The sequence below is a fragment of the Sparus aurata genome, chromosome 20, assembly GCF_900880675.1.
Source record: "Sparus aurata chromosome 20, fSpaAur1.1, whole genome shotgun sequence".
NCBI classification, from domain to species: Eukaryota; Metazoa; Chordata; class Actinopteri; order Spariformes; family Sparidae; genus Sparus; species Sparus aurata.
The window spans coordinates 24574809-24590349 of NC_044206.1; the positions used below are offsets into that span (position 1 = coordinate 24574809).

Here is a 15541-nt window from a genome sequence, read left to right on the forward strand (position 1 = left end):
TGCATGAATAATAGATCTCGCCCGCAGGATGTGTTGCTCTGAGACGCTCGTGTCCCCTCCGCCACCGTGGAAGTGGAAGTCACTTACTGTCCTCCTGCGTCCTCAGCGCTCTGGGCGGGCTGCGGGGGCCGTCACCGGGCGTGGTGAAACACAGCACGGAGGTGTAATACTCGGTGAACTTCTTCAGACCCGTCAGGTATCCCACGTGGACGCCGTCCTGGAAGTTCGGCCGCACCGTCACCATGGAAACGTCGTCGTCTCTGCCGCGTTCCCAGGCGAGCAGCTGAAAGCAGACGAGCGGGTGTGAAGGAAACCGGCCACACAGACGAAAATAACGCCGCCGCGTTCTTTTTCCCGGTAATAACTCTCACACATTTGCTCTCACAAAACTAACATTAGTGTCTCTATCTGGTAGTCCTCAGCCGCTCTGAGGGTTTTTCTTTTTCTGTTTTTTTGGCGTCGCAGCTCTGCCAAATAGATTTAGAAAGATGCCCTGAAGAGGTTTTGACTGGGAGAGGCAGAGAGAGGTAGGACTCCAGAGATGGATGCATGTCAGTGGTTGGGGACCATATAGCATCTGCAAATGAGATGTGGATTAGGGGACCGATTAGGTGGTTAGGTAATGAGTCCTGATGGCAGGTCTGTTGGGTTTGGTTCCAGTTCCAGGATGAGGGAGCTTCCAGGGAAGTAAAGAGTTGGCAAGAGGATGTCGGGAGGATAGAAGCTCGACTCTTCTCCACCTCTCCATGAGATTCTTCCTCTTGCCCCACTTTTCCATCACCTTTCACACTCTGCAAACTCTCTTTATCTCACCGCTGCTTAAGTCTCTCCCCGGAGAAAATATCTGGTATTTAAAATTCAGGCTGGGTCTGTACAGTGACCCGCTCCCACCCAGCCGAGCGAGGCCTGTGGAGCGCTGCTGAACAGACGGACAAAGAAAACGAAGGGCAAAAAGAAGAAGAAGAAGAAGGAAAAAAAAGAAACCCCAGTGACATAATTAAATCTCAACCGAGTCGACGGGAAAATAAAACTGCCGCGCGGATGTGGCTTTATGATTCCCGGTGGGTTAGAGTACATTTGTTTCAATGAGGCATGTGTGAGAGACAGAGAGATGGACTACGTTCAAGAGCCCATGACAAAATAATGAAGACATTCATCATTGCGTGCACGCGGCTTCACAATAAAAACGTATGAAAAATTGCCGCGATGATAAAGAGAATGACCTCCGACTGACAAATGGGTGAACAAAGTCCATCGTTCACGCCGGAGCCAAATATCTTTCTGCCCCCTGGCTCTTCCCTCCCTCCTCCTCCTCCTCCTCCTCCTCCTCCTCCTCACACAGGAGATGTTCAGCTCTGACAGTTCTGTCAATGGACGTGATGGTTGCCGGTGGCGGCAGCTACTGACCTTGTAGCCCTGGTTGATGCCGTTGATGAACTGCGGGTTGGGCGCCATCCACGTGAAACGGATAGCCGTGGAGTTGACCGCCTCGGCCTGCACGTTACCGGGGGCGATGGTGGGCACTGGGAAGGACGAGGAGGAGGAGGAGAGGGAGAGAGGGGAAACAGAGGGGGAAGGAAAAAAGATAAAAAACAAAGGTGTGAGAGCAGCTCTCAGCTGACTGCTGGAAGTCTGCCTGCATCTATTTTGATGTCGGTATTGATCGGTGCTGCACAGGTCAGGGCAGATACTGCCATCACTCTCTTTCTGATGACACTCACACCTAATACCACGGCTCTCTGTGGGTTTGTTTGCCACTGCGCGAGCTGCTTATGGATTTCAGGGCGATGTCGCGCCTTTGTGTGGTCGGTACAAAGAAGATTTAATGCTAATGCAGTTGGGCTTCAGTCAGCGCCGGCTTTTAGTAGATGATTTCAGTCAGAGATAAAAATAAACTCGATGCAAAGTGGAAGAGTTTTTGTTGTCGGATTAGCAACGACGCTGCACTGGGAGGATGTTACACTTATCAATCATGAATAATCTTCACACCTCAAAGCTTAAAATTAGCACGGATAACTGCAGACTCATTGAAAATGACACATTCCATAATTAAGAAAGAAAGCGGTCAGCAGATCAGCTCTGCTCTCGGATCGATGGTATTGACGATGCGAGCGCTCACCTCCCTGCAGAGTCCACTCGGTGACTTTGTGGCTGAAAGTGCCCAAACCCGCCCCGTTGTAGGCGGCCACCTCGATCTCATAGTTGGTCCAGATGATGAGGTCCTCCAGCAGCAGGTTGGTCACATCTGGACTGGAGATGTTCTTGATCTGGTAGTCGACAGGCAGCCCGGTCAGACGGTACCTGAGGAAAACATGTGAACTCTGAATTCTGGACTATTCCACAGAATAAAACCCTGTGTGTGCACCCTGAGAGGACCTGCAGTACACCCGACTCCCTGCTAGGGGGAGACAAAGCACCAGCAAACAAGCAATTAAAAACCCCACTGACGGCGCTGACTGTTGTCTGGAGAAGCACCTGCTGTTTCATGTGGATGTAATGAATAAAAAAGCCTGACAGAAACCCAAACTAATTACATGTTTACAGGAATTACAGTCAGTTTGGCATAATGCTGACTCTGCCTATTAGAGGCGCTAAAGTTTTGCGAAGTCAAACCAGTCATTAATTTTTAGTTTTCCATCTACTCAGAGTAAAATATTATCTAATTGCAGTGTAGTTAACTCACGGAGTTCATAATGAGATAATGGACAGGGATCAGAGATAAAAACAGTATTAAACGGATGGATTTTATGATATATTTGGTGGGAATTTGAGGATGTGACGGTGTACAGAGTGCAGGATTTAAGGATTGGTAAAGTGAAGTTCCTACTGCCGTGATGAGCAGAGCAGCGCAGGTTTCCCTGCTATGAAAGGAAAGATTTTAAAGAACAGGACATGTGGGACGACCTCACGCTGGACCGAGTCTCCGCTTGTAACTTCCACCTTTTTCAGAAAATAACAAGTAAGGAACTGACAGGTGTCAGCGGAGGGGCTGGATGAACGGGGATCTTACCGGACTGTGTAGCCCCGGAGGATGCCGTTCTGGTGGCTCTCCGGCGGAGGCTGCCACTGGATCATGATGGACTGGTTGGTCCGGCCGCTGGCGATGACGTTCTGGGGAGGAGCGCTGGGGGGCTCCTCCGGCAGAGAGACACTGAGGGGACGAGCAAACATACGCACATGAAAAATAATCTTAAAAGAACATTTCCTGCTAACAAAGCGTATGAAGTGGCGACTACAGACCCTCTGTTTCTCTCACTCCACTGTTTCTTACCTCTTTGTTGCCTCTGTTAAAGAAAACCCTGACCGGTCCTTGTGTGACTTTGCTCCCCCCCCCCCCCACCCTCCCCTTAATACCACATCTGAGGGGAGTCTCAGGAGGACGCCGGGGCTATTCAGCCACCTAAGCAGCCATATATTTACACCGCCAAAACACCACCTGTGAGTGCCTGTGGAGAGGATGCGTGCAGGAGATGGAAGTGAGATCAGCGGTTGGCGACTTAGTACCAAATGGCGCCGCGGAGCGCTCGATGCCAGCCCCCCCGCAACACGCAGACGGAGCCCCCCCGCGGCTCAACTCTGGCTGGCGAGCTGGCAGTGTGAGGCGGCGTGACAGACTGGCGGTGGGAGGGAGGGAGGGAGGGGGTGACGGAGGGGGTCGGGGAGTGCTTGAAGTTGTGCGAGGCCGAACCCGATGTCGCCTCGGACCTAAATCCCTCCTGCTGCTGTGAGAACGCGAGAGCCCGTGTGTGTCTGTGCGTGTTTACATGTGATTGTGCATGTACTGTGTGTGTGTATCCGCTTTGGTGGGCTTAACACCTACGTCCCTCCTCACCGGGTATTGACTGAAGGGATCAGTCCAGACCGGTTGTCTAGGAAACGTATTTCACGGGCACGACATGTTATTTACCTCCAAAGTTCTGCAGATGCGTCTGTTTTCGTTTTTGACATTTTTTCGAAAAGATTTCTTGCTGCTTCTGCCGTTTAAACGGCGCGCTAATAAATCAGAATACCATTAAGGGATGTTTTGGTGGAAAACAGATGCCGGTATTTTGTATAGCCTCCATAAAAGTGACAAAAAACTGTGATAGTATTGATGCGGAGGGGGTTGGAGTAGATGTAGGATCTGGCTGGAGCTCACCGGTCTGTCTCCTTGCTGAATTGCCCCTTCCCCACATCATTAACGGCACAGAGGCGGAACTGATAGGAGCGCGCCGGGATCAAGCCATTGACCGTCACCGCTGTGGACTCCGGCTCGATATTGGCCAGCAGGATGGCCCAGGGAGCATCTAGAACAAAGGAAAGCAAGTTTTACACCTTGTTACACAAAGTCCACACATGTCATTCAGCGCTATGCTAACCGCTTCGCCTTAACGTCCCATAAAATTCAATTTTATTTTGTCGTAAGGAGGGGAGTCGAACATTACCAGCAGATTTCACTAATATTCAGAGGGGATTTTCACTTTCGCACGCCCGCAATCATTCTGTCACGGCAGGTCACAATTTAAAATTCAAATTCATTCAGTTAAAAAAAACGAGTCACGCTGAGAGAAAGAGCCGAGAGGACTGCAGGAGAACTCAGTTCTGCAGGGCTCCGACGGCCTTGTTACACGCTGAGCTGTTAAGTGTCGAGTTCACTCATCCGACTTAAACACAGATTAAACACAGCGATGGACGTTCGCGTGACGTCTCATCGATCACGAGAAATACATTTAAAACTGGTTCAAAAGTGAGTTTGAAGATGGTTGTATTTTCACTTTCAGGCTGCCAGGCTAGGTTTTTATTATTTGCACATTGTAGAGGATGAATAAAAATGTCTACACAACGTCTACAACATTAATAATAATAAATAAGTTTGTCTTATTTTACATTAAAATATAAAACTGCTGCAATAGCAACGTCCTTGTCAGCCTGTATATTTGCGGCAATATGACTTTGGAGAAATATCTTTACACCAATCCACAAAGTCTCTCTTCAACCTGCAGCCGAACACAACTTTGTGTTTGTGACATGTCGATGTTGTGACCGCGGTTTCGCTGAGGGTGAAAAGACGCCCAGGAATCAACGTTGTAATCCCGTTTGCCGCTCGCCGGACTGGCGACGAGACGCTGAGATGTACGTAAGCCTACGATTGCACAAACACCGCCGAGATGTGACTTACTGTTCTCAGAAACCTCCAGGATGTAGCGTATGAGGGGACTGTTCCCATCAAACGGCTTGGCCCAGGCCAGGTCGATGGCTCTTTTCTCAGATGTGCTCAGCAGGGCTGAAGGGTTCTCGGGGGCGTGGGGCAGCTGCCTGCAGGGAACACCGGGACAACTCCGATAAATAAAAGAATCTCTCCCGTCACAGTTAATCCTCCGCGGGGACGGAGAGCCACAGAGCATTTTAGGTCTCCTCTTGAAGGCGTCTTGTCCAAATCTGAAGTGCAGCTGAATGTTTTATGGCGGTGAGATCAGGTAGACAGGTGATGAAACGTGGCAAGACAAGACTGCAGAGACGGTCGCTTGTCAAAGATGGACACAGGCGGACAAAATGAGATAGATATCACCGAGGAGGGGGGAGGGAGGGAGGGAGGGAGGGAGGGATGGATCGGGGGAAAATGCACAGACAAAGACATGAATAAACGAGGCCCAAGAGCCGAGGATCATTAATTCATTCAGCCATAAATTCTGATAAGCACAGACAGACTGGTAGATAAACCTTATTGGAATGAACGGATACAGACAGTTACTCAGTCAAACGAGACGCCAACAGGGGGGACAAAGGGGGGAGACGCAAACAATCAGCCGGTCGGTCCATCACTCCGCTGGCAGACAGAAAGTTAGATGTCTCATTCATATTGAGTTCATCCTTTTCTGCAGTGGCACACACCGTGCGGGAAAAGTTTGGGAGGGAGAGAGAGAGATGACAAAAACAATATCGGAGTGTGTGTGTGTGTGTGTGTGTGTGTGTGTGTGTAGTCTCACAGACAGGGGAAATGGAGGCAGGGTGGGGGGGGGGGGGGATGGGGTGTCTCCTGGGGATGCAAGTGTGTCAGGTGAGAATGAGGACAGGCGAAGGTGAGGAAGAGCAGGTGTCATTTAAGTGGAAATGACTCTGAGGTGTTGGTGAGAATGGCGGCGAGGAGGTTGGTGTCGGAGGCGCGTGCACGAGTCTGCCTCCGTGCTGCTTTGCTTCGGAGAACGCGCGTGTTGCACGCAGAATGCTGGAGGAAAGAAGAAGCTGAGAGAAAAAAGGGAGAGAGGGAAAAAGTGGAGCGTGTCCCCCCGGAGGCGGAGGGTGCTTACCTGACGCGGAGGTGTGCGCTGCGGGAGTCGTTGCCGCCGACGGAGGTGACTCTGCAGGTGTACGTTCCTATGTCCCCCGACCAGGTCTGGGAGATGTGGAGGGTGCCGTCCGGATCCAGTCGCATGCGTGGGATGGACTGGACGCTGACCACCGAGCCCTCTTTCTCCCAGACGTGCCTAGAACGCAAAAAATATCAGTCAGCTGGTCTTAAATATTTCCATTTAAGGTCCCATGTTGTTTTCATTTCTGTCCATTCACCCTCTGTCTGAACGCTCTGTCTCTTTAAGGCCAGGCTGCTCTGATTGGTCAGCTCTGACAGGCCTGAGCAGTCAGCCGGGGGGCGTGGCTAAGGGCAGTGACTGTACAGTTGTGACATCATGACCTCGCAGAAGTTAGACACCTCATCGTTTAAAGGTTAAAAGATGCAATATGTAAGAATTGGTCAAATTAACACTCCAAACAAATATCACCAGTTGCACTGCTTAATGCTGCTAACTGTAGCTGCTCTTAGCGCGTTAGCTCAGATAGCAGTGCAGTTAGGGGGCATGCTAACTTCAGGGGATATCCTGGCTAAATTTGTTTCTAACAAAAATTCTGACATATTTCCTGAATAGTTTATGTTTTTCTGTGGATTGAGTGTTTGAGCAGCTCGACCTGCTTTTCACTTTCAAAAATACACAGTAGGTCCTTTAACTCCATCACCATCGTGCACCACCTGCTGCACCTTCAGTTCATCAACAGCACCGGTCGAACAGCTGGAACACACTGAGGATGCTGACATGCACTAAATAGTCTTTTTAAAAGGGTGATTGTGGTGTTGAATGGTTGTTACTCACTCGTTTTTGATGGATGAATATTAATCATAACCCTCCGTGATTTAGAGATTAAAAGAACGAGTCAAACAAGGCGAGAAGTGCGAGCCTCCTTTGATTAAACCGGACTGATCTCTAACAAGTCGTCCAAATTGTTCTGGTCAGAGTCCACAAGTCCCGAAAACTAAAATGTTACGAAGAACAGTGGACGGATATTAAACTCCACCTCGCTGTGCGGTGAATGTTGAACTGAAGGATGGAGAGTGTGAGCGCTCAAAGTCAAGAGAGCTGTGATTGTAACCCTGAACAAACTCGCTCTCTTTCGCAGGCGGCAGGAAAGTGAGGAAGGAAAAAAAATGAGCTCTCTGTTCACTGTGAAGGAACCTTTCACCTTTTCTTATTCAATGTTGGGTCGGTGCATTAAAACACGACGACAGCCGCCTCGCTCTGAGCTTCATCCTCACTGGAAACTGCACATTTTGCAGCAGAAAACAAAAAAAAACACACTCAATCAAAGCGGACAGCTTGTTGTAATTACTTTTTTTTTGATGAGAGATTAAACTACTGGCAGCTCATTTTCTTTACAGAACGAACTCGATTACACCTGGTATGAAGATGCGATCTGTATCTTGACACGTGCGCCTCATGTGACCACATCCGGAGCTCACGCTGTGTTCAGGTGTAAATGCAATCTTTACAACAGAGGCGGGCGTCTGCACACGACGTGACAACGACAAAGATATCTGTCGTAAATCTAACAAAAGGCTCTCTGCTAATATCTGATCATACGTTGACTCTGTGCCACTCGAGCACCAGACGGAAGATGCATTGTTCTGCAGACCGTGTGAAGAATAAAAGCAGGTGGGAATGAGTGATATCCAGCTGATCTGATGTCAACAAGGTTTCTGATTTATCTAGTCACAGACGCCGTGCTCTTTATACAAAGACAGGCGTGTGTTACATCAAGAATTAGTCATAGGTGGCATTTCACAATTTTCAGAAACTTTCATCGACTCTACAACTCACAGAAGTCTGTGATTTTTTAATGGGATTTGGCTGCTTTGCCACCATGGGCAGGTTCCGCTCTGGAGGACAGAGATCTCCACAGGTGTGAACGCAAAAGGGCAAGATCCTGATGTACGGAAACAGATCCCGTGTCAGCGGCAGGTGCACTCGGGGTGAAACTGCACTTAATTGTTTTAAATGCAAGAATGAATTCGCAAGATATCCGCGGGTGTCTGCCGGCGCTGACTCACCCTCCGTGTCGATGTCACATTCTCAGGTCAGATTCTCAAATTTCGTGTGTGCTTGAACGCAGCCTCCACCAGATTTCTGGAACCCGGCTTGCGTTTTGATTTCGTCACCACCTGCTGGAATCTTTAGATGGCAGGTTAAGTCGCGTTGACAGCGAGGCGACGGGTAAACTGTTGGTGCGCTCGCCTTTTACTGCTCCGCCACCCGAGAAGAACGTCATTAGCGAGGTATTTCATCTTTGTCTCCCCCGTCTCTTCAAGCTCGCCGTCAGAGCTGCCCCGCGTGCATATCATAGCGGCTGACGGCTGCATATCAAACAAACTGCACGGCTCAGACGCGGCGTCAGATGTAGCCGTCTCTTCTGAGTAGAAAGGGGACAGAATGGTCTATTGATCGCCATTGATGTCGGAGTTCAGTGTTGTGCGTCTGCGCCGGGTTTGGACCGAGGCGGTGGGCTGATGTGTGAGGTGTGAGCTTCTTTTAATGTCGTGACGCATGTCGAAAATTATGCTTAACCGCGTTCGCTTTGCACTACTGCGGACACGGCTTTCTGTGTCTGAGCAGTGATTATAGGAGGAGGAAGCCTCATCGTTCTTGCGGAGAAGCAGCGCGGAGGAAAATACAGAGAGGTAAATAACAAACACTCAGGGTGTTAAATGACTAACTAACAGGCGAAGGTGTAGACGAACAACACAGCAGATACAAACTGCTGATGAAGAAGCTTTATCACCAGATCTATAGCTGAAAAACAACTGCTCTTTCTGCGGGATTCACTTTCATGTGCAGAGCGTAACAAACGCAGAAATGCTTCTACATGAGCAAGGCGGAATCCACCAGAGGAGGATTTGTGCGTGCGGCCACGCCGGCTGCATTAGTGAAGGTCTTCTGATCACGACTTGCTGGTCGAACCAAAGGACGCCCCGGCTTTGAGGCTGATTCTTTTTCTGATCTGCGGACGCTGTGGACACCTTTAAAGGAGAAAAAGTCCGGCTCATATTATTCTAATTGCTAAATAATCCTGTGAAAAGATCAAAACCGACAATGAATGCGTTTGCCCGTGTAGCCGGAGCCTGAGACGGATGTTCCTCTGTGCCGGTGGAGCTCCGCGGTGGAGTCGGCGTGATTAAAAAACACATCACAGTTAGCTGCAGAGACACGGACGCTGTTTCTGCAACATGGCTGAAATCATTCTAATTAAAGATCCCGATTTAGTTTCTCTGACACTGCACGACCTGTTTACACGCCACAAAGCCTTTCATCAGAATGTAACCTCAGTAATTAACAGTTAATAATAACACTTACAAAGGTAAATTAACTTTACATAGTCAAAGTGGTTCTGCCTACTGAGGAGCCTTAATCTGCCTGGAGTATTACAAAAGAAGAAGAAGAAAATGAAGAAAGAAGAAAAAGAAGAAGACGAGGAAGAAAAACAAAAGTAGAAGAATAAAACAAAGACAAAAGAAGAAGAAGAAGAAGAAGAAGTGGGAGCTCTTTGCATCGCTGCTGTTTTTCTTATTAAACATTCAACAATCCTTAAATCTTTAAAGGTCTCCTACAAAATAAAGTCGTGTCACGCACAGCGCGCTTCTGTGTTGCTGTCGTCATGTTTCCCCGCTCGTTGACATCGCCCGGCGTTACCTCCAACGTTCTCATCGGGCTGTTGTTGTGATTACCAGCAGAGTCCATTTAAATGCAGCTAATGAAGCTCACCGTGTGGTCAATCAGTTCAGCTGTGTACCAGTAAAAATGCAGCTAAATATAGAAAACAGCACACGGCGGCGCTTGTGTTGAAAGAAAACACAGAACCATAAATTATTTAGAGTTGGTTTTGGTCTTTGTTATTGAAGACGGAAAATAAAGGATGACGCCATCTTCTTCTTCTTCTTCTTCTTCTTGCTGCCCTGTATGTTCCTGTATTATGTCACTTGTATTTGTACCCATCTCCTGCCTCTCAGTGACGGACACAGTGATCTGAACCGGACGTGTCCTCACCTGACGGTGACGCTGGGGTCATGTGTGACTCCACAGGTCATGACGGCTTTAGTTCCCTTGATGACGCTCTGGTCCTGTGGCGGGGTGGTGATCCGCGTGCGAGCTGCCGAGACGAAAAGAGAGAGAGACAGTTACGGAGGAGATAACAGACAAGGAAATGATCTTCCTGAGGAGGAAGGAAGAAGAAAAAACAAGACAAACAAATTTCAGAAAAACTCATTTCAGTTGAAATGACATGCTGCTGTTTCGTATTTTGTATTCTCGATGGTTTTTTCTGGCAGAAAACACCTCGGTGATGACTCCAGACTCGCACACAACGCTGCTTTTGTGTCTGAAGGAATTGATTCAGCTTTGTTTTTTATTGTCATCCCGCACAACATCATTTCTCAACCTCTGAGACGGATTGCTCGGACATTCACGACACACGTTGAAGACAGGCGTGTTTTTAAAAACGCCGTCTGTCTTGTCCGTCTAAACCTGCGCGCTCACCCCAGACCACGAGGTCGGCCGACGCCTCGTCGATGCCCCTGGAGTTGCTCGCCATGCAGGTGTAGGTCCCGGCGTCGGAGATGTGTGAGGGGGAGATGAGCAGGCTGCCCGACTCCAGCAGGGTGAACCTCGGCAGCTGGACCGAACCGCTCGCCAGCACGCGCTCACCTAAGCGTGTGAAGACGAGGAGGAAGAAGAAAAAGATGGAGGAGGGAGATACATAAATATAGGTAAACGTGGAGAGAATGGAAGGGGGAAGAAGAAAAAAAAAACAGAGGCATTCAAGGACAGAATAGGAGAAGAAGAGGATTATGAGGAGAAACACGGCCAGTGTTTCCCTGATCTCCTATTGAAAACATGAAAAGCCTGGCACAGACTAAATCCTGGTAAAGGAATCCAATCAGGCTTTATTTGTTAAGCCGCGACAAACTGTGGTCGCATGTGTTACAGATAAGGAGGGGAGGCGCCATAATCTCCAGGTGTGTGTGCCTAACAAACACCTTTCTGCCAGGTGATAGCCGGCCTCGGAGCTCCGGAGGTCTCGCAGTGCAGGATGACTGACATGCCGTCGATCACGGTGCTGTCGGAGGGTCCGGCCGTGATATTCGGGGCGATGCCTGAGGGGAGACAAAACACACAGAATGAAGAGAGAGAGCTCAGTTTAGTGAAGAGAGGCGGTAAGAGGGTTATAGAGGTGAGAGAACGACTGTCTGTTGCAAACGTGTGTTTTGGAGAGGGGGTTTGAAGAGACTGCTGAATCTTTGTTTAGTCGGCGCTTTGTCCCGCTAATTCCTCACGGATCGACACAGCCTTCACCTTGGTGCCACGGCTGTCGGCTGCCGGGCTATTTTTTTCTGCACCCGCTGAGAGAGATTGCGCGGGTATAGGAGGATGAAGGAGGAAAATGAGGGAGAAGCATAGACAGAAAGAGGCAATATGTAGATAGCTAAAAATCCCCTATTTGTGATGTGCAATAAATCAAAGCTTTTACGGGATGACAGGAAACTGTATCAGTCCCCGGAGGGATGGAGGAGCCGATCTGAGGACGCGGCGATGGAAGAGAAAGAGGGAGATGGTGAGATGGTGAGATGGTGAGATGAGATCTGGATGCGAGAGAAAAAGAAGGAGGAGGAGACGTGTCGGAGGGAGAGAGAGGAGAGAGGAAGGGAACGACTAAGCGAGAGAAACATGTCACGATTTTCTGAGAAATTGTGGCGGCGAGGAGCGAGGGAGGCAGCAGGACGAGAGACAGAGTGGAGAAAATGAGATGACACAAAGTTGCCAAACAGTCGCACGAGGAGAGAGAGAGAAACAATCTGATATTTTGTTGCGATGTCTCGGTCCAGAACAGGGGCGCCGAGTTGTTTTCTGGTGCAACATGGACCCAAAAGCAACGCGCAAGAGTTATTTACTCAAACTATCGACGGAATATGTATAAATGGCAGAGATATCTACAGAAGTTAGCATGCTAACCAGCTAGCCTCAGCCCGTTCTGCTCCAATGCTCTCATGCTAGCGGTGTAAACACTAACTCTCCCCTGAGCTTCAGGTCCAAACCGCTAGCAGCACGGCTAACTTAGCATCACGAAAATAATCAATAACTACTAAATAATAATATTGTTTAAAGGGCATTTTTACCTAACAAAATTAAACAGTGTAAACTTTATCATATGCATTTTTGAGTTAATCAATTTTGGATCTTATAGTGAGGCAACTTTGGCCGGTTCTGGTTTAGAACTAAGGACCGGACCCGCCCAACAACAGTGCCACTGCCACCGCAGCCATGGTACTGTTGTTTCCTTTGTGACATGAGGCTGTAGTGAAACCACAGTGCTTCTCATATATAAATAGAACAAACTATATTATTCCAAAGCAATTCATTTAACCTGTAGGTGAAGAAGGCGTCACGCACAAAGAGCCAGCGGAGAGCAGATCGCTATGGCAACCCCATTTAAAGGTTTTGTATCAACAGAACTGGATCGGTTCCAGCGTTAGATAAATAAAACACAATTTCTGTCACTTTGTGCGATTTACTCTGCAGTTCTATTTGAGGAAGAAGTTGCACGAGTCGTCACGATGATGAATTTAAAGAACAAATGTATTCCTCCTCTCTCTCTCTCTCTCTCTCTCTCTCTCTCTCCATCCTGCTGCTGGGAATTGTTTTCCATTTTTGTAAATCTATTACTGGATCGTTTTATGAATCTGACAAGGGAGCTGCAAACGTGTTAATGAGAGTTAATCATGAGTTTTAACAAAACACATCCAGCTTTAACAGCGGTAATTATGCAAAAGGAAAAGATTTAAGCGAGGAGTTGCCGGAGCGCTCACTGGTAACAGCCAGGTACGTGTTGGTCTGGACTTCTCCTGCAGCATTTCTGGCAAAGCACTGGAACATGCCGGTGTCGTCGGGCAGGAGGCCGTTGACCTGCAGGCTGCCTCCCACCAGCACCCGGTACCTGGGGTACTTCACCGGGCCGATGGGCACGGCGTCCTTGTACCACACGATGTCCGGCTGGGGCACTCCTGCAGAGGGCGAGAGAGGGCGGAGGCGTTCACAGTCAGCAGGCCATGTTTAACTTTTTCATTGCATTCATCAGGATTCCAAACAACCTTTATTCTTCTTTTTCTTTTTATCACCAAATTTACCAAAACAGAAATTATCCTCGGATTTTTTTTCAAATTTGAGCTTTTAATACAGTGATAATTCATTAAAATCACTCGATTTATGGCAGCTACTTGTGCTAAACTGTACAAAAGACACCATAAAGGTTAATCTCACTTGCAGCCATGATTCTCCTGTTTACATAGAGGTGCAACGCCTGTATATTGCAGTGAAAAACAATCCCCACTCCAACTCCAGGGGGAGTAAAAAATGTGTCAGGTGCAACAAAATAAAACGCCCACAAGCTGCTTGAGCTTCAGAGGGTTAATACGCACACATAAACACACACAGCTCACCTCTAGCCTGACAGGGAATGTCCACCACCTTCTCCATCTCGGCTGTTATGTGCTTCTCCGGTTCCTTGATAAACTGCGGCGGTTCTGGGGTCAGAACAAACAAACAAAAAAGAAAAAAAACGAGAGACAGGATGTGAAAAAAGTTGCTAAAAGAAGAAGCGAGACTGCAAAAGTACAGTCGTGACACCGGCGAGGTGGCGTGAAAGTGTAGCTGAAAGAAATAATGTGATGATACAGTAGCTGGTATCCTGTGAGGGTTTTAAACGCATCCTTCGTATCACGGGCGGAGGGAAGGCCCGGTCAGCTGTGTGGAGGGAAAAGTTCAGCACACCTTCACGTCCTTTGAATCACATCACAACCTTGAGAACATCAAAGTGTTTCAGCGTGATGGAAGGAAAGCGACTCCGGCGACGCTGTATTAAATAGTTTCTCGCGGCCGACCCGAAGCGTCACCCTTTTAAATCAATAACACTTTGCCGCCTCATGACTTCACGGCGATACCTTTGCCACATTCATACGGCGCGACAGGTTATATTTATATCAATTTATTTCCGGCTCTTTTGTTTGAACTTGCAGAATGTAAATGCTACGTTTACTCCCACATTTCCTCGTGATGTATGCGCCGCGGCTTGTTTTTTGTCGTTCAGATCGTCACGTTGATGTGAAAGCATATACGCTGCACAGCAATTATGCATTATGACTAATCACATCCTTGTCGCTTAACCTTGTGCATAATAAGAACAGTTTAAATGAAAATGACATTCAACCTGAGGGACGATGGCAGAGAATGTGAACACACAAGTATGCAGCGGGAAATGTGCTGCGGGAACACTTACGGTACAAAGAGCAAACGTACGAGCACGAGGTGAAAAATATCAAAACATAAACAAAACACGCAGGAAAGGAATGGAGAACTATTTTTTCATCTAGCAACAGCAAAGAGGCTAAAGCGTTCCCATCACGGCTCGTCTGGATGTGAGGATTCGGAGCGCATCTCCTTAATGTTTGTGCTTTCACTGTTATGTGTTTTGTCCTCAGGGGCCACTGTACAAAAAAAACAAAAACACCTCTAATGCAACTTGCAGTGCAGCGTCTGGTTAAACCTGCATGGACTCAGGGATCAACACTCACATAAATATCTGTAAAGGCTGCTTTAGTTTTTATGAATACTAAAGAAAAAACAAAAGTTCCAGCTCTGATAGATGCACGTTTGTTTCCAGCTGATAGCAGAGAACATTACGTCTCTCCTGTAGTGGAATTAAAATATTATTTCTGCTTTTGTTGTGATGGCACACTGCCAGATGCAGACATACAATACTTTCCAAAATGTACACATTTAATGACGTATCTTAATCTTAACTGCCTGTCGCGTAATCAGAAAAGTATTTCATTTGAAAGCAACTGTTAGCTGTGATACGATACGATACGATATTCTACGGTATGATATGATACAAATGGACACAACATGATACGTTACGATATGATATTCTACAGTATTATATGATACATAAGGACACGATATGATACTATACAATATGATATTCTACGGTATGATACGATACAAATGGACATGATATGTTACGATATGATACGATATTCTACGGTATGATATGATACAAAAGGACACAATATGATACGTTACGATATGATATTCTACGGTATGATACGATACAAAAGGACACGATATGATACTATACAATATGCTATTCTACGGTATGATACGATACAAAAGGACATGATATGATACGA

At 47.7% G+C, this 15541-nt stretch overlaps 1 protein-coding gene across 6 annotated transcripts in view; it reads right to left on the bottom strand.

The window, feature by feature from the left end:
• Positions 1 to 15541, bottom strand: part of sdk2b (sidekick cell adhesion molecule 2b) — a 285949-nt gene that overhangs the window by 39126 nt on the left and 231282 nt on the right. For all 6 annotated transcript variants that reach the window (XM_030399675.1, XM_030399676.1, XM_030399673.1 and 3 more), the window contains exons 8-19: positions 13793 to 13876; positions 13163 to 13357; positions 11336 to 11452; positions 10836 to 11003; positions 10347 to 10449; positions 6288 to 6464; positions 5159 to 5295; positions 4139 to 4286; positions 3011 to 3151; positions 2120 to 2301; positions 1408 to 1523; positions 88 to 283 (exon numbers count right to left, since the gene is read on the bottom strand). In XM_030399675.1, coding sequence (XP_030255535.1) covers positions 88 to 283; positions 1408 to 1523; positions 2120 to 2301; positions 3011 to 3151; positions 4139 to 4286; positions 5159 to 5295; positions 6288 to 6464; positions 10347 to 10449; positions 10836 to 11003; positions 11336 to 11452; positions 13163 to 13357; positions 13793 to 13876 — 1764 coding nt within the window. The remainder of the gene's footprint in view (positions 1 to 87; positions 284 to 1407; positions 1524 to 2119; positions 2302 to 3010; positions 3152 to 4138; positions 4287 to 5158; positions 5296 to 6287; positions 6465 to 10346; positions 10450 to 10835; positions 11004 to 11335; positions 11453 to 13162; positions 13358 to 13792; positions 13877 to 15541) is intronic.